Below are 25,806 nucleotides of genomic sequence, written 5' to 3'. Positions count from 1 at the left end.
CACGAGGGCGGAGCCCGAGTGCATCCAGCGATAGCATTAACACCCAGAGTGCATTAATCATGTGAGTAACGCACGCTAGACCGTTGATTAACCCCGTTCATTCATACACTACCATTTGTGTGGGAAAAAATCATAAAACAAAACATTTTTGGTTACATATAACCAAAGATTTATTAAAGTGATGCCCCGTAATTTTACCGTGCGTTACTCACAGGATTAACCACGGTCAGTTGACCTGAATGGACCAATAGGATTTAGGAATCTTTACTAAGTATGAATGAACCGTGCTTTCACATTCATTATTGCAAACATAATTTAGAGAGAATAGCTGAAATTTTTCTGCATTATTCTATTTTGGGAAAGAAGAAAATAAAAGCCAGCAGGTTCAGTGATTCCTTGCATTATACAGTAAGTTTAAACTGTAAATTATGGAATCACCTGATTGATAGAGCAACTGAAAAAAATGTGTCAAGAAGTCAAGTAGCAGAACAGCTCAGAAAAGAGTTCCAGATAACTTGATCATTGCTATTGAAGTTGATCACAGATAACAGCCATTAGTGGAAGTTGAAAACCCTCTCTTAGCCACTTATAGCCTGTTCCCAGAACAGCAGCCTTGCTTCACCCTTGATCGACCTATTGGGGTGAGGGCAAATTAAAAGCGGAAAGGTCAAATCCTGACACAGAAAAGCCATTCATCATATATGGTTGAGTTGAAAGCTTAAAAGGTTCCAGACTTTTGACCTCTGTTGAATTCAAATGACCTTCAATCAGCGTCATATTTGAGCAAATATTTGGACATCATCTGTCACTAAATGTACTCGTTAACTAACAAGCACTGATAAGGGCAACTGTAATGGAATAAGGTCTAGCTTTCTGTGGAAAAATAAATCCATGAGCTCCTTTTATGTTCTTGTTCTGGAGATTTTTGATATAGACTCTTGATATATTCACATTTTGCCCTCTGCTGACCCCAAATGACCTTTGACCTCCACCCACAATCGATAGGGTTTGCTTAACTAATTACAGAAGTCAACAGGCTAAATTTAACAACTGCATATGCTACCTTTCTTGAGATATCATGTTTGTAACAAGATTTTCACCTTTTTGTCTTATGACCTTTGACAATCATGAAAAACACACAGATTGTCTAGTCACCAACAGCAAGCTGCAACTTCTACTTCTTGAGATATTGTGTGCACAATGTATTCAGACTCTGACCCCTGCTGACATCAAATGACCATTGACCAATACCTACAACAATCCAAACCTGTTCTACCTAAGGGGAACCTACATACCAAATTGTACCCCAGTTATCCTTCTGATGATAGAGTGCCTACAGGCATCACATACACACACACGGACATATGCCATCACCATCGCATAGATTCCTTCTGCCTTCCCAAGGAATCAAAAGTGAAAACAGTTCACAAGACTGTACCATTCACATAGTGAGTATGGAATACAACATTGAATGCCTATATGTACTGCACAGTACAGTAATGTATGAATACAGATAACCAGAGGTGCCCCAGACATGTTTATTTTTCTAGATCTCTTTGTTACAAACATTCCAGAACACACTGCCATGTAATTCAACATTGGGAAGCAAATCATGCCACCTAAAAAGTGTGTACTTGACCTCACTTTTGTTATGAGATGTACACCGTTGCCACTGGTTACACTTCAAATCCAAGTTGTGCCTTTTCCAAACAGACTGCAATAATTTTGTATGGTACTGTACTCACCAGAAAAAGTCAACTAAAGAAAGCAAAGAATTTACAATTAGCTACAACTGCATTCAAACCAGTACCTTCAGGAAGTACAAACTTATCCAAATGGGACATGGGTGGCATATCCTTTACAGTGTAAATTGGGTACCACAGCTTTTTTGAGACTTTACAGTAATATGGGAAGTTCCCTGATAGCTCAGATCTGTATGGGACAGTTAAACCAGGGATTAATACTCAACGTGCTGCATTTGTTGGTATTAATTAGCTTTAAATTTCTGCTTTTGTTTTTTCTTGTTGTAAATGTCCTTAATGTTTTTTTCCATCTTTTTATATATTGAAGGGAAACTGCTCATAAAAGCCTTGCTTCTTTAGACCTCCTCCACCTCCTCCTTGTATAAACATACAGTATATACCAATTGTACCATATTCGAGGTAGTACTATGTGTCATTATCCAACCACCATTCATAAACATTCTTTGACAACAACTTCCTGCATTACTGCAATGTATCTAAACAGCAAGGAAACAGCTAATAACATTTAGAAAGTAAAGCCAACTTTATCTGTTAGCCTGATAAGTGGTTACATTCTAATTTCCTTGATCTACATTAACGGAAAACTGCTTGATAATAGTACGGTAAGTATCCAACAAGAATGGAGACGACCTTTCATTGGGATCTTCCCGAACAAGGAGTCCACGCTATTAATCAATGAACGAGACAGTAGTTAATCAACACTGTACAACACCTTTCTTATATCATTGTGAATCATATTTCAAGAAAAGAAATGCATATATGCATGAGCACGGGATGGCTTAAAAATTAATTTGATAAAATTTTAATTGGTGTAAAAAGTTTCTCAAGCTGAAGTACAGTTTCCATGAATGGACATAACAACAGGCCACCACCTCTTCGATAACTTGTAAACTGTTAATGCGACAGTCTGATAGAAACAGAAACATACTGTATCCACCCCATTCTTAAGTAGCTTTTATGGCTGGAGAGATTTACAGATATACTTATATATTCATGATCTCTGAAAATAATAATATGTCACATAACAATTCCCCTGAATATGTGGCCTGTATCCCTGCAGTGGCAAGCAAACGTGACAATTATTGTATTTACTTCGTCAAAGACATTCATTATCTTGTTCCTGACTCCAGATGATGCTTTAAAGCCTTTCATATCAACTTAGTTGTTACTGGCATAGATAAACATTTGGGTGTCAATTGGGAGTAGCCTACAGTACTAAGATATATGGTCTGTCAGCCAACACACATCTTTGTTAATACAATTTCTGAGAATCTATAAAAGGTCAGCAATATCGACTTAAGCCTTTGATAGGTAATGATCCACCATAACAGGTGGAAAGTTTTAGGGGTATTTTCCCTGGAGGTTAATTCTCAGACATTTACTGTTTGTTGAGGTAGTCCATCTATACAGTGAGGACAATCTTGTTGATGTGGGGGGGGGGGGGGGGGGTTGAGTAGGAGACTGCATGCATCATCGGTGGCAGAAGGATGTCTGTGGAAATCTGTACTGTGGCTAAATTGATCGTTATTTGCCTTTTCTAGCACATATTTATTCCTATATGCAGCTCTCCTCAGGTCGCAATAACAATGGCTTTTTAACATAATTACCACAAACAATATAAGAGACTTCCCATGACTCATTCCCAGAATTCAATATAATAGCTACATATAGATCATTACCTGACTTTCCATTGTATTTAGGGACAATATAGTTACCAATGGCCTTTAGGGTCATTACCACAAACAGCATTAATGAGATTTCCCATTTCTTCCAAATACACCTACATGCATTGTGGTTTACTGTGTACTAAAAGTGAGAACTATACTATATATAGCTATATATATATATTTCTACAAAGTGTGACATTCCTAATGAAAGTTATGAGCCTGACAGAGATTTAACTCTTTGACCTTTTGTGACCTTAGCTTGATTTTAACATCATCACAAGGTTTGACATACTGTACTTTTAACCTCCTTTGGCCTGTTTCATGATTATAGATCTCTACACGCCAAGAAGGCAAATCTGGGCATTTAATACCATAGTATGGTCAAAGCATAAAAAACAGCATGTATGTATTAAGCTTACACAATACACACACTGCATATAAAAATGAAAATAAACACACTCATGCCTGCCTGAATGCACTTGGCATCTGCCTGTTTTAAGTTAAAATACAATTTTAGAATGTTTTGGTTTAAAACTTGAAACCAAAACTTGAAATAACAATGACAAGTTGGTTTTACACATTGTCATGCATCCATATATTGTACTGTTGTCACTACATTTTGCTATGAAAACATATACAATATTATAATGTTTGCATAATCTGCAATTAAACTGGAGGGAAACCCCTCCCATTGGTTATTTGCCTTCAAATGCATTACATATCCAGCACAAGAGTAGTTTAGTTTGCAAGCTAACCCTGGTGGACATTCATACTGCCTGTACCTAAGACAACCATCATTGACCTCCTAAAACAGCAAGGAGGTTCTACTACATACAGTATGGGGAAGTCAATTCAGTATAAGGTTCACACCTTCAATTGAGACCTGACAATTTGAAATTTTGTATGGTTTGACTTCTGCAAACCTTAACTGAGCTTACAACTATGTCAAATTGTTAAGCATATTTACTTATCATTTGGGTAATCTACAAAGCATATCTAATATATTTTGAAGGTAACATTCTCAAGTATTTTGACATTTGCTGACCCTACATGACCTTTGACCTCCACCAAATTGTGTAAATACTTAACACTACATATTGGCTATTCTACCAGACATATGAACTCCTATGATGTTTGCAGGTTCTGGAGATGCAGTGTTTTGGAGATTTTCACATTTTGCTCTTTCTTGACCCCAAATGACATTTGACTTCCACCAAAACAATAGGGATCTTGTATTAATTATGGGAAAGGCACATGCCAAATATGAAAACTGCAGGTTTCCTAAATGGAGATATTGTGTGTACAAGGCTTTCCAGTTTTGACCACCTGGTGACCTTAAATGACCTCTGACCCTACATCAAATGGTACAAAACCTTTTCACTACATATTAAGGCTATCCAACCATGCATTATATGAGCTGCTTTCATTTTCAGGTTCTGGAGATATTCACAATTTTGCCATCTGCTGACTCCAAATGACCTTAAACCTCAACAATACAATTCTTGTATTCATTATGGGTAAGCGACATGCCAAATATGAGAACTGCAGAGGGTTTACACTTCATCCTCTAAATTATAAACATAATGCATACAACGACGATGGGAATTAAGGATATTACTGCACCTCTATGGATCATCATCCAACAGGAAAAACAGCAATATTAGCTCTCTCAGATTTAATGAGCTTTAATATTTCGAAAATGAAAGTATAAGAAGGATGATGGCTGGGTTCTTACTAAGCTGTACGTGAAATAACACACTGTACAATGCATGATCTGTTGACCCTGTATAGTTTCCAACAGACATCATGCACTTCCAACCCCATCCACACCCCCCTCCAACACAACCCACCCTCCCTCCCCCATCCCTGCTAACTGCAGACAAAGTAATTACTACATATCATTTAGCTCTGTATTATTCTACGTGGGTGTGGGGGGGTGTTGGATCCACTTTCCACTCTTCCTGTTCCTGGTGGTTGTGATTAATACCTTCTTTCCCCTCATTATGTGAATTTGCTTGCAGCTATTAACAACAACAACTTTGTCCTATTGTACAGGCCATAATACTGTACAATGCACCACTCTAAACCACACAGTATTACAGGAAATAGTTCTGTACAGAAAGTATTTGATGACCCTGAGGCAAAAATTAAACTGGCAAAGACTGCAGAAGAAAGAAATGACACAAACAGAAAGAGAGAGTATACACACATACATACACGCACACACGCAATACACGTACATACACGCATTACACACGTACACATACACACGTACATAAACAGACAAACAAACAATACATATCGACTTCACACGCTGCACATTTAAGAGTATAAACTATTGCAGGTTTTTGATGGCAAATGTCCAATTTGATATTTAGTCAAATAAAGTTGTAAGTTCAGCTTGTAAAACTAGCCGACAGCAAGATGCAAGCTTGTCGAGTAATTGGGATTGATAGGACCTTCACTATATGACTGAACATATTCCTCTTACCATTTTCAGATTAATCCAAATATAAAATGGTGCAATGTTTGCTTTCAAAGTTGAAAGCAATATACACTATTGAATCAAGATAGCATACAGATATCATATCAAGCAAGATATATATTTATCACATACTGTATCATGTAGTTTTGTAAGTTGTATTAAGTACTGTATTAACACCAACTGTATGCTGTACTTGCTCATAAGTTAGAACTTCAACATTAGCTTGTATAGCTGTTGTACAGTAGGTACACAGAGCATTAAAGCACATAATTTGACATAATTGAAAAACAGACCATTTTCCAGGGAATAACAACTGTATAGCGACAGTTGATTGATAATTTTTTTTTTTTTTTAAATTCAAAGAATTTTCTGCACTATTACATATTGTGAAAACTGTACTTTCATTATGTTAAGCCCATTAGCTTGATTCCTTCTATACATTTAATATGGAAATGTTCATTCAACAGTAACACTGTTAACCAGGATGTCTAACTGACATCTGTAGTGACAGTTGGTCTTAGATCAAACATACCCACACATGTGTACAAACATGTTCATTGATTAATGCAACAATTACTGGTACTGTTCAGCTTTCCATAACATTGGTATACTTTTCATTGTTCTGTACAGTTATATAGCACATTAGCTATTCATGTCCACATCATAACTTCACGGTGATTATATTCGTTTGTACAGTACAGCAGTACAATACACTGTTAACATTCTTACTTACAACAATTTCATGAAAAATTTGTAAACAAAAGAGAAAAGCAAACATCTATACTGTAGGTATATTTCATAAACACTTCAAGAAGACATAAATGATGGATGGCAAAAACCATGTTGTGCAAACACATCTGGGTGGGGTAGGTACCTTTCATATTTATATTTCTAGTGTCCCATCATATTTTAAGAACGAAACTATTGTTAAATACTGAACAAATAATTACACTTCACTAAGTAATGTGTACATAGCACTTGAAAAATTTGCTGTTTACAATACAAACACAGGTGCATAAAATTTGGTTACAGGTATAACTCTCAGGAAAGCAGATACAGTAAAATGCTTAATATAAAATACACACAAACAGCATACAGTGGAAAGATTAATGGTGTTTTTCAAAGCCAAAAAACAACACAACTTCTCTGGAGCATGTGTACCATAACACCCTACAAAAGGTTGTGTATGTACACAGTAGTAGTGAGGGAATTGATACCTTTAACTGTATGCAAGTTTGCATTTATTTTATCCAAAAAACATGGTACCTCTTTTGTACCACATGGACCCACCTGACACCACTTCCAAGCCACTGCTTTTCAGGCCTTTCCCTTCCTCTTAAATCTTCCAGTTGTACAATATACCAACTTTGCATACAGTATACAAACATTTTCTCCATGTGACCAGATTTAAACTACTACTCATTACTGGAGTGCGTGTGCGTGCTACAATATTGGCACGACTGGCCAAGTGAACGATACCTACATGACTGGACGTTGAAACTTACAAGTTTCGTATAGTCTCTTTACATTTGCAGTTTCAGAGGCTAGCTGTGTAGCAAACTTATTCTGAGCCTGTCACGGCGCTCACAAACACTCTCACTTTGTAGGCACCTACTGTACACTGCCTGGTGTGTTATCCGCTCAAAATATAACACCATGCACAACCGAAATGTTCTTCCTGATACTGCAAGCACTTCACCCGCACTACAATACTGCGTATTTGCAGGTAAATGCACTCCTACTGTAGTTAGTATCAAATTTGGTCACTTGTAGATTGCTTCAACTATATCTACATACAGTACACTACCCTCAATAAACAGTTGTTGACCCTGAACCAGCACAGCATAACCAGCTCAATGCCAATAGTCTAACTCTATGCAGCACTGAATTAAGCAGCATGCCATAGCATACATAGTGCCCAATCATAGTGTCCTATAAGTGTGTGTACATAAGAGTAGACCTTTTTTGAACTCTTTTTGACACTAAAACAAACTGAGCCCTGAGGAATGTATATACAGTACATATATATATATATATATATATAGACTGTTAAAGTGGAACAGATTTCATTTCACAATTTTGATGACTGTTATAAACAATATCACTTCCATCTGGGTCACTTCAACTGTCCCATAAACTTGAAAGCTATACAGCAGTGATGACAGCCAATGGTGGTACACTGAAGTAGTCTATAGCACTAAACTTATATACTGACTTAACTACAGTTCTTCACTCTGATGAGCATCAGAGCTGTAGACATCATAACTTCTCAGTTTCCATTCAGAAATATTCTTTTGTTGGCACATTTTTCTTGTCATGTTTCAACAAAGCTATTTTGTTTTTTAAACTATCCAATGCAGCAAAACGTAGGCGAAACCGAACATAGAAAGCAGTTCTGGTGAGCTGTGAGTAACATGAAGCTCTGGTTCAAAGGAAATTTTTAATTTGTTTCCAGCGTAAAAGTCAATTTTACAATCTATTATGCATGACAAATGTGAATCTTTCACATTTACAATTGTTTGTATCATCAAACTCATTGAATAAATAATGTATTATGTCAAAGTACTTTCTTCTCAAGATACAATTTATAAGCTCTTCAACCATAAGGTTGATCAGAAGTTTTTTTTTTCTACAGTGCCCTGCGAATTTTCTACCTTTATGCTTGTGTAATACATTCTCAAATGCTACTATATGTATGTACAGGTAGTATTTTTCTAGTGCATTCTCATGTAATATAGTGACATCTTGTACTTGGCACTTGTGTTGAGGTACCGTGTGAAGAATGGTTCTTGTAGTTATTTTCTCTTTTCTTCGTTTAAGTGTTTTAATTTGTGTCTATTTGTGGGTGGATTTCTTTCAGAGGAAGAACTAACCCTGCTTATGTGACTTTGCAGGAATTTTGTAATGTTTCGAGTGTTGCAAGAACATTTATTTGTTCCGCCATGATTCTCATAGGTATGGTTCTATATGTATTTACTATGTACTCTACAATGGCCTATACAAGCATAATGAACGTTAGTAGTGGTAGAGAAAACACTTCTACAAACGATAGCCAATACTGTAGCTCCCAGACATTGCATAATATTGGTACAGGAATGAAGGAATTCACAATAGACTCACAGTTGATGAACAAGTTAAAAGAAGAGTCGACTATACAATACAGAGGTACGAGAGCAGGAATACATACACTGATATTGGCATACACAGCAATCTAATTTTAGCTTCCCTTACTGGTTGAGTGCAAATGTGAACAGTTTTACAAGGAAAATTCTTACATCTGGAAGACACAATCTCGAACTTGAAAAACTTGCATTCTATAACGCTACAAGAAACGAAACTACAAAATATGGACAAGGAATTGCACAATGAGAGACCACAACACAGACTACCAGATGAGACATTACGCATCGAGGGTTATTTTATGTTTCGTCGTGATAGACAATTTTCTGCTAACGGAGAGGACTTATTTCAAATATTGCTAAGGACTGGTCAGTCAGTTGCCAGAAAGTATGTTCTACTCTATCAATGCCGGATAATTGAACAGATTGCTATAAGAGCAAGTCCACGCTATCTTCCTAGTGATGTATCAAATGTTACCATAATTAATGTGTATACACGACCATCATCTAACTTCTCTCTCCCTGATAAACAACTGAAGGCAGAAATCACAATGTTACAGAAGGATAATCCTCGAACGTGCTTTATAACTGTTGGAGATCTATAAATGGAGAACACATTGAAGCATTTGAAACCATGGGCTTGAATAATTTAGTTGACTTCTATGCCTACCCTCAGGCGAACTCAGTATTAGATGCAGTGTGTGTTAAAAGGGACTGCTACAATGTAAAGACAATGCACTGTATATCAACCTCAGATCACTTCAGTATACTACTTATACCAAAGTTTACAGAGAAACACCGTATTCCTGACAAGAAAAGATGTAAGAAAGAAAAAGATTTATCCGGAGACAATATCACTTCTATGCAAGAAGTTCTCGATTCCACTTCTTTCAAGATAGTTGTGAAAGTCTTAATGAATTAACAGAGGTCATCTCAAGCTATATTGGTTTCGTTAGTGACATCTGCATACCAAATAAACGTGTGACACCGGCAGAAATGATGAAGGGAATATGGTCTGCGGATAATCGTATTAAACAACTGGAGACTGATAAGCAGAAGGCAATAGACGAAGGAAATAACACTTTACGGAATCAGATACAAAGGACAATAAACAAATATGTTCATGATATACGAAGTGAAATGTTTGGACCAATAAAAGGTCACACTTGTAATTATTGGAATATTATCAAGTCCATCAGACAACCAAATAAAGACAGTCAAATATCCATCGATGAAGAGTTTGTATACTTGTAAAATTTGTTGCTTAACCCTAACAGATCTAAAGAAATTTGTTTTGCAAACAAGAACATTAAACATTAAGGTCTTCTGTCATCTAAACCACAACAAATTAAACTGCGTTGTTCCGAAGTTGAAAAGACAACAAAAACTGACTACTTTAATAAGGGTATGTATCGATGAAAGTCTGACGTTCAACAATCATATCTCGAAGATCCTCAGTAAAGTTTATTACATTGTATCTAGTCTAGCATTCGTTGTATAATTTGTTAATAGTGATGCTTAGAGAAATGTTTTTTAATTCTATGGTTCTGCCACATATAACTTACGCTGTCCCAGTATGGTATCACTTTATATCGCAAAAAGATAAACTAAGAATAACAAGGTTTTTGAAGTATAAATACTTCTAAAATTTTGAGTTTAGACTTCAACTTCCTATTCGACACTGTAAATGCAACTGCTAGCAACGAGTTCATTCGGACGGCAAACACAATTGAAGCAGACCAAAACCATCCTCTACATTCTTCATTAAACAGTATGCTAAGAAAATCTTGCAGAAATCTAAGAAGTCGACAAATCTTGCCAAAATATAGAATACATCTTTTTAGAAACTCATTTAGCTATCGTGCTGCAATATTCTTTCAATCTAAGCTTTTGGATCCTTTGATTTAGAATATTGTTTTGAATCTTATATCATCTTAACATCTTAATATTGTTTATATAAATAGATTTTATGTTTGTACTCCTTTTTATGAATATTTTATATTTATACTGGATTGAATAAATGAAATGAAATGTAATACTACTGTACTATATGTACATGTAGTATTTTCCTAGTACATTCTCATGTAATACTTATATATGTACTGTGTGTACATGTAGTATTTTCCTAGTACATTCTCATGTAATACTACTATATGTATGTACATGTAGTATTTTTCTAGTATATATTCTCATGTGATACTAGCATATGTATCTACACATAGTATTTTTCTAGTACATTCTCATGTAATACTACTATATGTATATATACATGTAGTATTTTCGTAGTACATTCTCATGTTATGTCACAGTTTGAGCAAACATTTTCTTGTAAACCAAACAAACAAACAAAGACTGGTAAAATACTGTATTTTGTATATGAAAGCATACGTGTGTACTAGACCTCCCTGCACATGTATACATAGCGATTTGCGTAGATATTTTGCATAGTATGTTGATAAATGATACAGTACCTGATATAAATCACACTCTAGCTGTATGCTACAGTAGGCCTACTAATGATATTTAACTTCATGACAAGTCAATTAAAGAAACCACACACACACACATACTGTACTTTACTATTGGAATATTATGAGGTATTGGGTAACAGTATTTATATGTGCTGGCATATCGTGTAATAGTAATATTAGCCGGCACTCCATACCACATGCAGTACACACATAGCCATTGTATATAGTATTGGATGGATGGTTCTGTAATGTATAGTACTACAGTATGTGTAATACATACAACTTTAATCTACATGATCTTTACACCTCAGGTTTTCAATACTGGTGTATTATATGTTCAATCAGTTTAAAGCAATGCTACTTTAAAATGGGATATTTTCAGGGATAATAAAGTTCTGGAAAAAAAGGTTAGACCTCAATATAAAAGTTAAAGCTACACCATTGGTCTGGAAACACTAACTTATAAAGTAATGCTTATCTTCCACAAATTATTGGTGATCCTCCATTAAGTGTTAGTGCCCCTCCAACTAGGAGTATGTGCTCTCCAGGGACTCAAACATTTCTGAAAAATCTTTCAAAAAAATAGTTTTCATAACAAAATGACCATCTAAAGTACTTTTGTAAGACCTAAACATAACAGTTAAAAGTAACATACGCCATTGGCTATAGGCGTAGGAGGCGGGGGAACTGCAGCCCCACCAACCAACATTTTACGTGAAAATTCGGGCAATATGCTGAGAATTTTTCGGGCACCTACTGAAAGGAAAATAATTTGCAATGTGTTTTTCAATGGTTAAACTGATATTATTAGTATCATTACTATTGCAAGCACTTCCCCAATAATTCTAACCAATATGGAAGGGTAATAACACGGCCAATGATTGTATGTTATTGGCATGCGATGTAATAACTGATGCATGCCAATATGATAAATGTTGGTTATAATTTTCGGGCAAGTCGTTACAGCCCCCCCAAATCAAATTGGGCTCAGATTACGCCTGGAATCCCTAACTAATGCTAATCTTCCTTAAATTATTGGTGATCCTCCATTAATTGTTAGTGCCCCTCCAACTAGATGCATGTGCTCTCCCTGGGGCTCAAACGTTTCTGTAAAGCCCTCTCCTACATTTCAGTCTAATTAAATTAGCATGGTGAACAATATAGATGGCTGTACATTTTTGGATTTGATTTCTTTTTCAGAAAGTAAAAACTGTGTAATCCACAGCTCAATATCCCCAAATTTATTTCAACAAGGATATTTCCCCCCACAAAATTCACACTAATCTGGTGCATCAGGTGTTTCTTTAAGTGAAAGATATTTTGACGATAAGATCGGGAATTTGTCGAATTAGTCGTTACATGTATACAAGCATAACATTGCCAGTTTGCCACCCTTTGCACGACACAGTTGGGGGTATACCAAGCTGTTGCGAGTGAGCTTCAAATTACTGCAAAGCGTACGCACCGTTGTCAGCTGGTGCGACATGGCTTCTATGTTTAAATTTCTGTCATCCAGACCCAGCCTAACTACCGTCACTGCCCCCTAAAGTATTCTAGGCCAACATCAGTAAACTAGTAATATTAGGCCTACTGTAGGACTTCCATTATGCCTAGCCTAAGCCTATGGGGCTAAACTAACTTAATGTTACGCCTAACATGATTGACGTTACTAGCCATATTTAAACGTCGTTAAGTCTAGCCTCGGTAAGAATACAATATATAGTTGATTTTCCGTCAAGTTATCCTTGAATTCTGCATTTTCCGACATGATCAGTATTATTTACCTTTCTCCGGTGAAAGTTTTACAAGTGGTTCTTCTTTAGTAATAGATTTAAAAGAATTTCCGAACGTGGTAAATTATGCGCTCATGGTAATGCCTTTGAAGATGTCCGTCCAGCTTTGTTTACAAATGACACAGGTGCGTGCTCAGCTAAGGTTGCTTGCTGATTCATTGTGTGTAATTCAATACTTACCGATGGGCGGGACTTGCACGCGATATTTTGTTGGTAATCGAAATTGTATTTCAAAGTATACCAACATTACATGTTAGTATAACATTTTCAGCAACGTAGTAGTTCGCGTCCACCTACCCATGTTTATTGAAGTCATAAACGCTAAATATTTTCCTACTTTTAATAAGTTTCTACAAAAAGTTAAATTTCTGACACAGACCATCACCGTACTCACAAGAATGGGAAACTGGTTTTCTAGCTCCTTAAATTAGCCAATTAAAATTCACAGTTAGAGTTTGCGATGTTCTGAAATGTTTCTATTGATAAAACTACTTTCGGTAATAGAGATTGCTTAAGCAAATACTGAATCATAAATATTTAATATATTTAACTTGACCTTATACAATCGCGCTTGTTTCAGTTTCAACACTGCTAACATTTTACCTTGAAAATACGAAAGTTCAATGCGCAGCTCTTAGGTTATCCATGTATCTGCTTGCGTCTATTCTGGTTTCACGAGTGAATTTTGAACAAGTGAGTCTATACATGATCGAGCTGGTAATCTAAATTTTGCGTCAAGGTATATTTTTCTAGTTACCGTATTATATTGTTAGAACCCGATAAAACCATATTATGACTAATATCAGCCAGTCTGATTCAAGCCGTAAATAGGTGAGCAATTCACCGGTTTTATTATTATTATTTAACATTAAAGAGTATACTCGGTTAGCGTAAAGCTAAACTCCCCCGAGGCCCTGAAATAAAATAACTAATTTTTGCTGCAAAACGTCCAAATTATCATTGAAGAATTAGCCTGGTTGATGAATTGTGAACTTTATTTGAATTACCCAAATTTACGAGCAACCAGCTATAGAGTTGCATTAGTATCAGGAGATTTCCCCATCTGACTGACATGATTACGTCACAGCAAACATTTGTACATCTATAGTATGCACAGGTTAACGCTGTGTTTGCTGATACCTGTTTTATAGGTGTAAAGTATATTGACCTCAATGTAAGCCAATAGTGGAAAACCGGAAGCGGATACGCAACTCTCATTGTTTCAACGATAGTTACAGTTCGATGTTTTGATATTTTGAGTGTTTTGACGTGAGATACAGTAAATGTGCAAGACGTACGGCAATAATCTGAAAATAGCCAAATTGCAAACTTTGTACTTTTCATTAAAACGTCAAAATTAGATTTTTGTTGTTTAGTCAAGATCATGGTATAGTATACGTGTACGAGATTAGACGTTTTGCAGTGTGAATAAGTTTTCAATGTGCGAGTCCTGTCTAAGATGCTTGTAACTACTATAGAGACGAACTGCCGAGTGTACTGTTGGTACTGCATGCACTGAGCAATGAAAGTATGATACTTCCTGAACTGTTCTGCGAATTTGGTGGCGGTAGTCAACAACTTTGATGACGCAGGCACAATGTCTCAGCACCACTACCAAAACAGGAGTCAGTAACATCATGTACGATGCAACCATTTTGTATGTATGTATGTATTTTAGATACTCCTGCAAGCAGGAACTCGCGAAGAAGCCTCATTGGCTTATCAAAGCCGCAAGCTGACCGAAGTCAGTCTCTTACATTCATATTTAACGTCCATGATTAAGAATTGTCAATTGTCAACAACTCTGTCAACAACTCAACAACTTTTCAGGAACAGCAACATATCCAGCAATAATTGCACCACCTCAAAGCGCCTTCTTTTGTGTGTTTGATTGGGATGAGATTTCGTGGGGCATGTTCCTAGAAAATAAATATTTTTCACATGTTCTTATATATGGGTGGGACCGTTTACTGGCGTGGTGTTAATGATGCAATATAGCCTATTTTGGAATGGGCTGTAGTCGAAAACAGTTTAAGTCCAAATACGAATCTATAGCTAGACCGAGTCCGAGATGGGCTCGGGTCACAAATAAAACCTGAGTCCAAATCCTATTTCGGACTATGATCTCGATATCACCAATGACCGTGGCCCTCCCAAACCCCCAACCCATCCCCGCTTCATATCATTCCTCCTGCTCGTACGAGATATCCATATGGTTTTCAGTAAAATAAAAGCTATTCAGAGACAATGTTTCAGTTTGTAAGTATACTCTTCATAAGTAAGCTAATTTTTATAATTTGTCATTTAATCCTATCAATATTTCAGAGTTCATCTTATATACCGCGTATTCATTAATCATATAGGCTACTTAGTGTTTGTTTACACAGCTATCGTTGACAAATCGTTGACGTGTTAATATCCATCAACATGGAATAAGAACGTGTTTGATTATTTTTTTTAGTAACAACAGATCCAGAAGTTTTAATTCATGTATCAACATATTGATATGCATGGATTTGAAGTACTTCATTGGCGTTTTGCCCATATGCTCCATAATTCCGCTATGCAAAGTTGTGGCCCTGTATAAGTCGGCGTAGATGCAGCACAAATGTTACGTGTAGCAAGCAAAATAAGCTTCTTGTATATACTTAAATGTAAAATATATGAAACTATAGTAACAAGCCTTTCAATGTTAAATTGATTAAAAAAGCTAACCATTACCCTACACAATTCTGATTAAACACATATCAGTACGGGCTTCATTTGTTGAGCCCCTCCCCCTCCACAAAAAAAGGCTAGAAGTTTTCTAAAGGAATTTCCTGATTTTTTAATATTTTCTCCGCCATTGTCGAATATAAAAATAGATAAGTAAATACCTCAGTGTGGATAATTCCATGATAGAGTGCCATTAAAACACTTGTTGAAATTTAGGAGTGACAATTTTCTCACTTTGTAGCCTATTGTCGTGGGGTTGGGGGGGGGGGAGGGAGATACCGGTACTGAATCTTTAAGTAGAGTAAACATTAGCAAAATCTTCGCAGCGTGATTCCGTTTACTCCACGGAGGGGTTGGAATTAAATTAACTTCAGTTACAATAAACCCATTTCTCACTCACCATACAGACCTAGTGAAGGATGAATGGACGGTAGGAAGCTTCCAAAAAGTGGGGAGGGGGGCACAACATCAGAGGGGCACTTTCTCATTCCACAATCACCACTCGTTATGCTATAAACCGATAAAAACCGGCCATATCACTTAAATAATATGATGTGTTAGCATGCTATCAATACTATTATGGTGCACGTGAATAATTCATATAAAATATTAAAATTAACCAAGTCTTAAGCTATCCAAAAGACAGTTCTTCATCAAAGGGGCACATTTTATTTGCCAGTTGGGCACATTTGCTATTTTGGAAAAAGAGTGGGGGGCACGCCCCCGCAGTGCCCCCCAGCTCTCACCCCCTATACAGGATAAACAACAACAGCAACTATCATTTGATTTGTTAATATATGTTTACATTGTTTCTTCTAACTTACATGGCTATTTAAGAGCAGTTCATTTAAATAATTAGAAAGACACCTTATTAACTCTTATAACTACTCCCTCTTTAACATTTATTGTGGCCCTGCTATGTCCAATAAGTAAGTTATGTAGAGAGAGAGTTAGGAGAGAGAGAGGGGGGGGGGGGGGCTGGTGTTCATTGTACAATAAGAAGGAGAGCAACGAACAAAATGTGTGACTTATTTACTCTTCGTGAAATAGTGATCTGTTCCCTGTACAATAACAGTACTGCTTTCCACAACGAACCATATAAAGTCACACATATATACTAGACCTACAGCATAAAATTGTCACGTCAGGGGAAGACATGTTCTAACGCCTAAATCTCTTATTATCGCTCCTTGGATTGTCCAATCACAGCCGTGCCCGATCCATTGGTCTTTGTTATTACAGCAGGCACAAACATTGTTGTTCCGACTGTGTTTACACTTCACGCTACGGTATTAGTAATCTGGTACAGCAGTATAGTAATTTATTGCAAAATAAATGACCTTGCGCGAAAAAAAAGGTACATGAACCTGGACGGATGATAATACGTGCCATGTTCGTCCACATTTGCATACATACCTATAAGTAAAGATTTTAAGAAGAACAAAATGACAATCGATGTCGTCAATCCTTTCAGACTTTATTAGGGGAGTGGGGGGGGGAGGGGGGGGGTTGCATGGAATTAGAGATGAAAATTCTGATAGTGGCATGATATATGATAAAGGTCAACTATTAAGGCCCTATCCCGTCTGTTTATACCTGGGCCATCTATCTACACGGGCTTGTAGCCAGTGGTCTACATCGTGAGATCGGCTTTGGGCAGAGGAGTGGGTTTCCCCTTCTGCGCATGAACAGTTAGCAATATACTTGGACTTTGGGTATCATCGATAAATATATATTACCTCCCGTTTGCCACGACCAACCCTCCAAACAGGACCTCTCCCTCATTAAGCCTCATCCCCCAAAAGTAGAACTTCCACCTCAGTAGTGATATAGATGTATAATAGGGCGTCTCGAGGGAAATTGGAAAGCATTGGTTTGCGCGAAGTGCCAGACAGGATACAACATTTGACCATAGCAATAGACTGAGCAATGTGCAGGGTATGCCTATTATCTCAGAGGCTGGAGTTGGTCCATGGGCCTATTGAACAGCCCCTCGTGTACACATTACAGGACGTTTCCATGAATCTCTGCAATATAATAATAATCTACTCAATTGAATCTTCAAAACTCTATTGACAGTGTAATGTTTCGTACAGTATCTATATAGTCTCTTTGTATGGATTTGCTTTTCCCTTTCTTCGCTTCCTCTTTATATTTTTTTCTCTGTTTTCCTTATCTCTTTTCTCTCTCTGTGCTTATGTGATTTTTGAAATTTTCTTTTTGTTTGTTAAGGGTCCGGACTCGAAAAGTTTCTACTTACTTCTGGTTCCTCCACTTCTATTATAGCATATTATTTTGTGCTTTGTTTATTGTTATTTCATCATAATGTGAGTAAATTACTCATTGACTCTGTTAATGTTTATATATATGGAAAGTGGAAAAATAAACTTGGAAAAATAAAATTGACACTTGTAACTAGTCATGTTAGGATGTTCAGGAAGCACAAATTACCCACAAGTCCGATTGGCCATGACATTTGTAGGATATGGGAACATAAACAAGTTAACCCGATTACAGTCTTTGCCAAGTCATTGCTATATAGCGACCTAATTGAATCCCCCCCCCCCCTGGCCTCGAGGCTATGGCACCTGCCCTCCTCCTTCTTTAGGGCTGCTCATGTGCAACTATAGTTTCTGGTCATGGAAAATATAAAAAATATTATATGATGTTCTAGACGATATATATCCACGTTATAGTGTTAGTTAGTGACAACTGATATGTAGTTGACGTAGAAATTATATAAATATTGACACTGAAAAAAAAAATCAATTTCAAATTTTTTCTCGTATGTTTGTACAATATTAATACAACAATAACACTACAGTAGGAAGATTAACATAATTATGAAGGACAATAGAAAAACAGCAAGGCTAATATCTCAGCTGATGACCAAGTAGAAATATTAAACAAAGAAACACTTACATTAGGTGTTAATTGAATGGACAATGTATTCGTTTAAGGTAGTATATATCTTAAAATAGACCATTTGGTTATCTGCTCTGGGCGCATACAAACGCCAAAATTTTCACCAGTGCATGTTGAGAAAGATATTTATATGTAGACTATACACCCCCTAAACTGATCTGTTACATCACTGTTGTGATGTCATGTCAGTGGCATATTTACAGCAGCAAACAATATTGTTTACATCAACAACATCAATTAACATCGTGGACATATCCTTTAGGCCACGGAAATATCCATCAGGACATCATCCGACCGTTCAGCCTTTCTATAGCTTTCAACGTACAGCAGCATGCGTCGTTTATCAGTGCAGTGAACTTGTTTGGATTTTGTACTCATGCAGGCGCAGTCTTGGGTAACCTTTCTTAGAAAGCACCACCTTTCATTGATATGCTAAGTAATAAAAAAAGGAGCAATTTATCGTGATGTGTTCATTAACATTTTTTGTTTTACATTCCAAATCAATTCAAAGTGCTTTCTAAGTGGATTGGGGTGGGGGAGGGGGGGGGGGGGGTATTTTATATTATATTCGATACTAAATACTATCACAGCCTAACATAGAACTACGTATAGAGACTGCTATATAGCCTAACCACTTAGCTCGGAGGACTGATTATATCAAATCAATCCAAATTTTAAAGATTGACTGTTTGTGATTGTTTGATAAACAATGTCTGTAATCTAAACGATGCTATTTTTTTTATAAATAATCGATTTAGGTGTGGTATGAAATAACAAAATTGGCGACCGACCAAAACTCGAATAAAAAGTCCTATATATAAAAAATAAGGGACAGAAACCCAAAATAAAAAATGGAATAAAGGATTGGTCAGATCATCTCTAGGGAATAGTTGTTTCCTTATAACCATCAGTGACAGATATTGGCAATTCTTGTCCAATCCCAGACGTGTTTGATGTTAACTGGACATACTACACCGGGGTGTTTTGACAAGGCTGTATCCTACAGATTATACTCACAACAAATAAATGTCGTTGAGACTGCTTTGTTCATTACAAAACTCCGTGACTCATAGCCTACGTTAACATAAAGGAGACTATAGGCCTACTTATCAAGCCTTGTTCCTTAAGCGTGTACCCCGGATTTGATCATTTCACTAATAGGAAGTGCCAATCAAAAGAATTAAAAACTCTTCATTATGTTGGTTCCAGGCGTAATGCAGAAAGCGCATTATGTACATATAGATATACAGCCTATAGCGTATCCTGGCATAGTGATCGTGTAGCACTGTAAATGAAAGCAACGCTACACATGATAGCCTATGCACAACATGCATAAGGTGTCTTCAAACTTGGATATTATACACCTATCCAGTTATTAAACGAAATTTAATCGTTAATTATGGTAGATTTATATGAGGGACCTTCCAGGCAGACGTAATGATTTCGTCTAACATGGTGGATTACGATGTTGCACAGAGGTGAGTTTAAATAACGACTACTTATTATGGATATTATAATTTAATAAACTTTATAGTTTGCCTGAGGTGAAGGCCCCAAGCAAACACAAAACGTTATCATAACATTTTTAAAACAGCCTCTGAAATATGTTTTTATAACGTTAAATGTGGTGTTATAAAAACGTCGGCATAACGTTTTTATGTGATATTAATGTAATATTAGTGTTCTATTAATGTTTTAACGAAAAAAGGTTTTGGAAATAATAGCCTGAAAACGTTTTCGTGATTTATTACACCACAAATAACGTTATCAAAACAAAAGACGAAACGTTTTAATAACGTTTTAAAAACGTTTTTTTGTTTTGTTTGCTGGGGGAGGCCCAGTCCATTTGTGTAACCTTGGTTTATCATCTATAACAGGGGGTGTGAAGGGGGTTACAGAGGATTGACATATTTCATGGGTATATAATCCGTGAACAACCCCCACTGTATATATCAGTCAATATACATGGGCCACTGATATGTCACCACCCCTCCCTTCACTGTGGTTCCACCGCTTAATACCCTTACTTTGTTACAATACTTCTTATTGCTACACTGAAATTAGACTTCTCAAGAGCAGCAACGCTGCAGATTCCCAGCTAAGCTTCTCTTTGAGAAAAAAAAGGTGGTTTGATTGGCAATATTTCTGACCAGATTATCGATTTGTTTCTTCGAAAACTATAAGACATATGCGGGATAACGGTGTAACAAGTTTCCTATCCTCCAATCTCCTTTCTTCCTTGTAATATGCTCTTTCTTAGCCAGACCTATAGTTTGTTACAACTTAGTCAGAAAGTTGTATTCCTTCAAAGTGGAAACACTGTCGCGAACTTATTTTATGCAATACATCGCTGTATACATACTACTATATGGTTAAACTATGTCCCATTGCCCCCCCCCCCCCCCAAAAAAAAAAACCCAGACAAAAACAAAACAAAACAAACAGTATGTGCACTTCGCAGTTTTCATTCATGCAATAATAGAACGAAAACGTAAAACAAAAGAAAACTAAATCTGCTAAAATGTTATCGATATCACGTTTGAATTGTGCTACCCCAAGATTGCTCAGGAAAATTGCAACCCATATACAATCACAGAACTACGTGCGACTTGTTACAGTCGACTACCACAGAGAAACCGTAAAGAGCAGAAATCGGCTGAAAGCTTTCAGCTGAGCTAAAATTTATGTGTGGAACAAGTAAAAATCCTAATCAAGTAGTTGTATATAACTGTGTCTATTAGCGATCGTTATTAGGGAGAGGGATGTGCGAGGAGGGGTATCAAATTCTTAATGATAACACAATCGAATCTATCGTTTGTGAATTTTCGAGAGTAAGATAAAGGTAACTGTTCGATATATTTGATAAATGTTTTATGCAGCGGTCATGTGAAAAACACCTAAAAGCCTTCTTATTTAATATTTAGTTGTATAGACATAATCATCATATATTCTACATATACAGGCATGCTCAAAGGTCGAGTAGGGGGGCCATTGGAAATACGGGATGAAGAAAAATGTATTTTCATTTTCATAATAGACTTTAAAAGTCCGGTGACATAAATGCCCCACTGCTCCGACAAACCATGGTTACATAATAAAATTCGAATTTCTCATATTTTAGATGAAATAAGCAAAGTTGAAAAACCAAATTTAACAGGGTGAGCCACAAAAAGACAAAATGTATTATCACAGCTAAACACCTGTCTCGTCCTATTACTTTACAGCAACTATGTGACGAGGATACTTTGCCGTTCGAAGAAACAAACGTCTGCAATGCATGGGTTCTTAAGCTACTGATGTGATATTAACCTGAGTCGGTGGACCTAACGCAAGCCTATCATAGTTCATCAATGGCTTGTTGACAAGCCTAACAATATACACATCGTGGAATGACTTAGCGTGCACTGCTATGAACTGACACAAGCCTAACGCGGCTGTCATGGTCAAATGAAAGTATAGGCTACTACACGCTAATGGATAATATCATGTATGCCAGGAACCTCATCTAAAACCTAACATGGTGTTAAGTGTTAGATGCATAATCCTACGTTGTGTTCTATCGCGGAACTTAACAGTATAGACGAACATGACAATCTGTACGTTAATACAATGAAAGCATGTGGCAGTGTATATATTTATGAGCTTATCGTGAGCTTTACAGGATACTTGTTTGACGGATGAACTAATGTACTCTATGATATATCGAGAAAACTTATTTGTAGTCCCGTAGATGCATTTATCGGTGGTTGCCTACACGCCTAAGCGTATACTGACATAATGAAGTCATGAGTGTAGCTGTAAGCAGATAATATAGGCTAGGGTGACTAAGGAATTCAACTCAAGCCTATAACATATCCTCATTACACGTTGCGTACTTGTTGTAGGAAGTTGTAGCATTTGTAATGATCCATGGAATGAAACTTGCGGAAGAGCCAATTACAGACGTTATAATGATCGATGTGGAAACAAGCACACACAAAAATTACTACGTCTTTGTAATGATACTACCTAACATGTCGTTAGTAACGTTGACTCACGTTCTTTGCTTCATACTTTTGATTACACATAGTCGTTCCTGTCCAGCCGTTTGTTCATGCGAATATCCCAGAATTGTGTACTGTGCAGGCATGCAGCTCCGGGAAGTGCCATCAGACGTCCCGGTAAATGCGCATGCTCTCATATTAGGTTCAAACTTTATCCACTTCGTCAGCTTGGAATCTTTCATAGAAATACCCAGTTTGATCGAACTCCATTTGGACCGCAATCTGATTGGCTTTATACCAAGTAAAGCATTTTTCCCTCTGAAAAGACTGAAATTCTTAGATCTCAGATACAACAGAATTAAACTTCTTTCGAGATTATCTTTTTCTGGCCTTAATGAGTTGGAACGTTTGTACTTAGCTGGGAATATGCTTTCGACTCTACCGGTTGACTCTCTGACATTCGTGCCGAAACTAAACTCTTTAAATTTATATGATAATCCCTTAAAAGAGATACCGGATAGCTTTTTCAGTAAGTCATCAGCACTGACGTCACTTAATATGGGGAAATGTCATATCCGTTCGCTGACATCATCGAAGTTAGAAGGTTTGAATAACCTAACAAGTCTTATCCTAAGTGAGAACGAAAATTTGGACGCTCTCCAGGACAACGTTTTCGTAGATTTGCCAAGTTTGGAAAAATTAGCTGTTAATCATGCAGGCTTAAAGCGGGTGACTTCTCTGGCATTCGCTGGTTTAAAGAGCTTGAATGAATTATTGTTAGACCACAACCTCTTTGTGCATACACTCCCTTTAAATGTTTTCCACGATATACCACAAGTAGAAACTCTAAGACTGGACGGTAATCTATTGTCTTCATTACATTATAGTGTTATATCTTCAATGAAAAACGTAGCAAAACTGCAACTTGACGATAATAGATGGCGCTGTGATTGTGGATTACTTGGTGTGAGGGCGTTCTGGCCTACGCAGAAACCTCGTTTTCTGAAATCCCCTGGAATACGCTGCAGCTACCCAGATAAGTTCAGGGACATGAATTTGTGGAATATTCCCGTCCCGGCGCTTGTCGAATCCTGTTTACGTACCATTGAGAGGACAACAAAGAGACAAGCGGTACAAATGGGGTCCCGAGTGAACCTTACTTGTTCACTGCCTCAAACAAACGGTTCTTATTTAGCGTGGTTTTCGTCAAATACAGTCTATATCCCTGCCAGTTTCAATTACGTAAACGATTCTCGCTTTCAGATTCAGCCTAATGGTGACCTGAGTATTGATCCCATACTGGAGACGGATTTAGGACCATTTATTTGCTCAGTGACATACCCCGACGGGGCCACCGCTCTCCGTGCAGTAGTCCTCTACACGAACGACAGAAAGGACCCCAATGGCAACCAGGACCACTCGTCGATCTTGACTTACGCCCTCATAATTGCATCTTTTAGCATCTTAACTATTTTGATCGTCATGCTTCTTCTTGTTGTCATCTTTCAACGAAAAACCGAGACAGAGGAGAGCAGACGACCGACCTCTTACAATCCTTTTACCTTCCTCACACTGCACACGCGCCGTAGAATAGAAGAAGCATATGCATATGCTTATGCGGATGTCCATCAACGTCAACGCGAACCAGCAGATATTGACGCTTATGCAATAAGTGGTAATATTACCGAGGAAAAATTCAAAGAAGATTTAGAAGGTTCCAAAGAATTTGGACCGTCGCCTTTGTACGGTACATTAACCGTAGATTATCCGTCCCCGAATACAACACAAGAAACGAATACGGAATATCAATCACGTGATAGTAATACAACCGACGCGTACGCATATGTTTCGCCAAACAGAATACATCAGCAAAAGGCGCGAAAACGAGACGAAAAGGAAGAAACCGAGAGCCAAGAGAAATTGATTACAGCAGACGACACTGACCATACTATAGATACAAATGAAGCTGAAAATAGAGAAAGCAATGCATACGTTGAAATATTAGACTAACTTAAAGAATAATCTATAGCCTATCATTAATCATATCACGTATAAATCGCGCCTCGTTGTTTATGTAAACACAGGCAGATTTGGCGGAAAGGGTGTTATTCTTAATTCAAGCTGTATTTTGTGTTGACATTGCTGCAACAGTCAAACAGAGTATATTAATCGTTATCTCATCTTACATTTCATATGAGATTAGATTTTCCTAATTCGTATTACATATATACATGTTTAGACAATGCAAGTGTATTACCTGACATGTGAATAATATATGAATGCAGCCTATAGCCAGGAATTGGATGGACATTAACATTTTAAGGGGCACAAAATGCTCGCCGTCCAGTAACAAGTGAATGGGACTTGGGTGTGCGTCACACTATAGTCTTCTCCGGTGCGCGAAGGGTGGGCGGGGGGGGGGGGGCGGTATGCCAGAACCTGCATGCATGGCAACTAATATAACTCATGAATGTTATTAACATGTAACTATTGTGTCGTATGATACGTAACTGAGCATGTTTCAAAATGTCTAATGTCTGCATGGCTTTCTTTACTGTAGAAGGCGTATAGTTCTATAGTGTTAATTAAATACCTAGTTGCTGGACTAGTCCATGAAGTGTTAAGTAACATACATGTATGCAGATTATGTCTTTGTAATGTCTTGTATAAGAAATAAACCACATTGTCTCTGTATCTATAGAGTTTAACAGTATAGATACGTATACGACATGTGTGCTGCTACAACTCTGTGAAGTTTATATTAATAATTTTTATTTCGATTCCTCAAACACGGTTTTAACCTTATTATTTTATATATGAAGTATTATTCTTACAACCCGAAAATATTATTCTTCATTCAGGAACTCCTGAAAGTCACTGATATA

The 25,806-nt window shown here is 37.0% G+C and overlaps 2 protein-coding genes across 4 annotated transcripts in view; one reads left to right on the top strand and one right to left on the bottom strand.

Moving 5' to 3' along the window:
* LOC139961983 (proline-rich transmembrane protein 4-like) overlaps positions 1–25,806 on the bottom strand; it is a 54,079-nt gene that overhangs the window by 9,568 nt on the left and 18,705 nt on the right. The window contains exon 1 of one of the 3 annotated variants that reach the window (XM_071961745.1): positions 13,479–13,781. The exons of 1 other annotated variant lie outside the window; for it this stretch is intronic. The gene's annotated coding sequence lies outside the window, so the exon portion shown is untranslated. Of the gene's footprint in view, positions 1–13,289; positions 13,450–13,478; positions 13,782–25,806 lie in introns of those variants that run through there. One more of the 3 variants, XM_071961743.1, reaches the window with a different exon arrangement.
* LOC139961982 (uncharacterized) lies at positions 19,808–25,710 on the top strand. Its single transcript, XM_071961742.1, has 2 exons — positions 19,808–20,416; positions 22,163–25,710. Exon 2 carries the CDS (start codon positions 22,841–22,843, stop codon positions 24,929–24,931), a length of 2,091 nt encoding a protein of 696 aa, XP_071817843.1. The 5' UTR covers positions 19,808–20,416; positions 22,163–22,840; the 3' UTR covers positions 24,932–25,710.

Source organism: Apostichopus japonicus, chromosome 20, assembly GCF_037975245.1.
Source record: "Apostichopus japonicus isolate 1M-3 chromosome 20, ASM3797524v1, whole genome shotgun sequence".
Classification (NCBI taxonomy): Eukaryota; Metazoa; Echinodermata; class Holothuroidea; order Aspidochirotida; family Stichopodidae; genus Apostichopus; species Apostichopus japonicus.
Note: the sequence above shows the minus strand (reverse complement) of the source record. Positions and strands in the feature narration are given on the sequence as shown.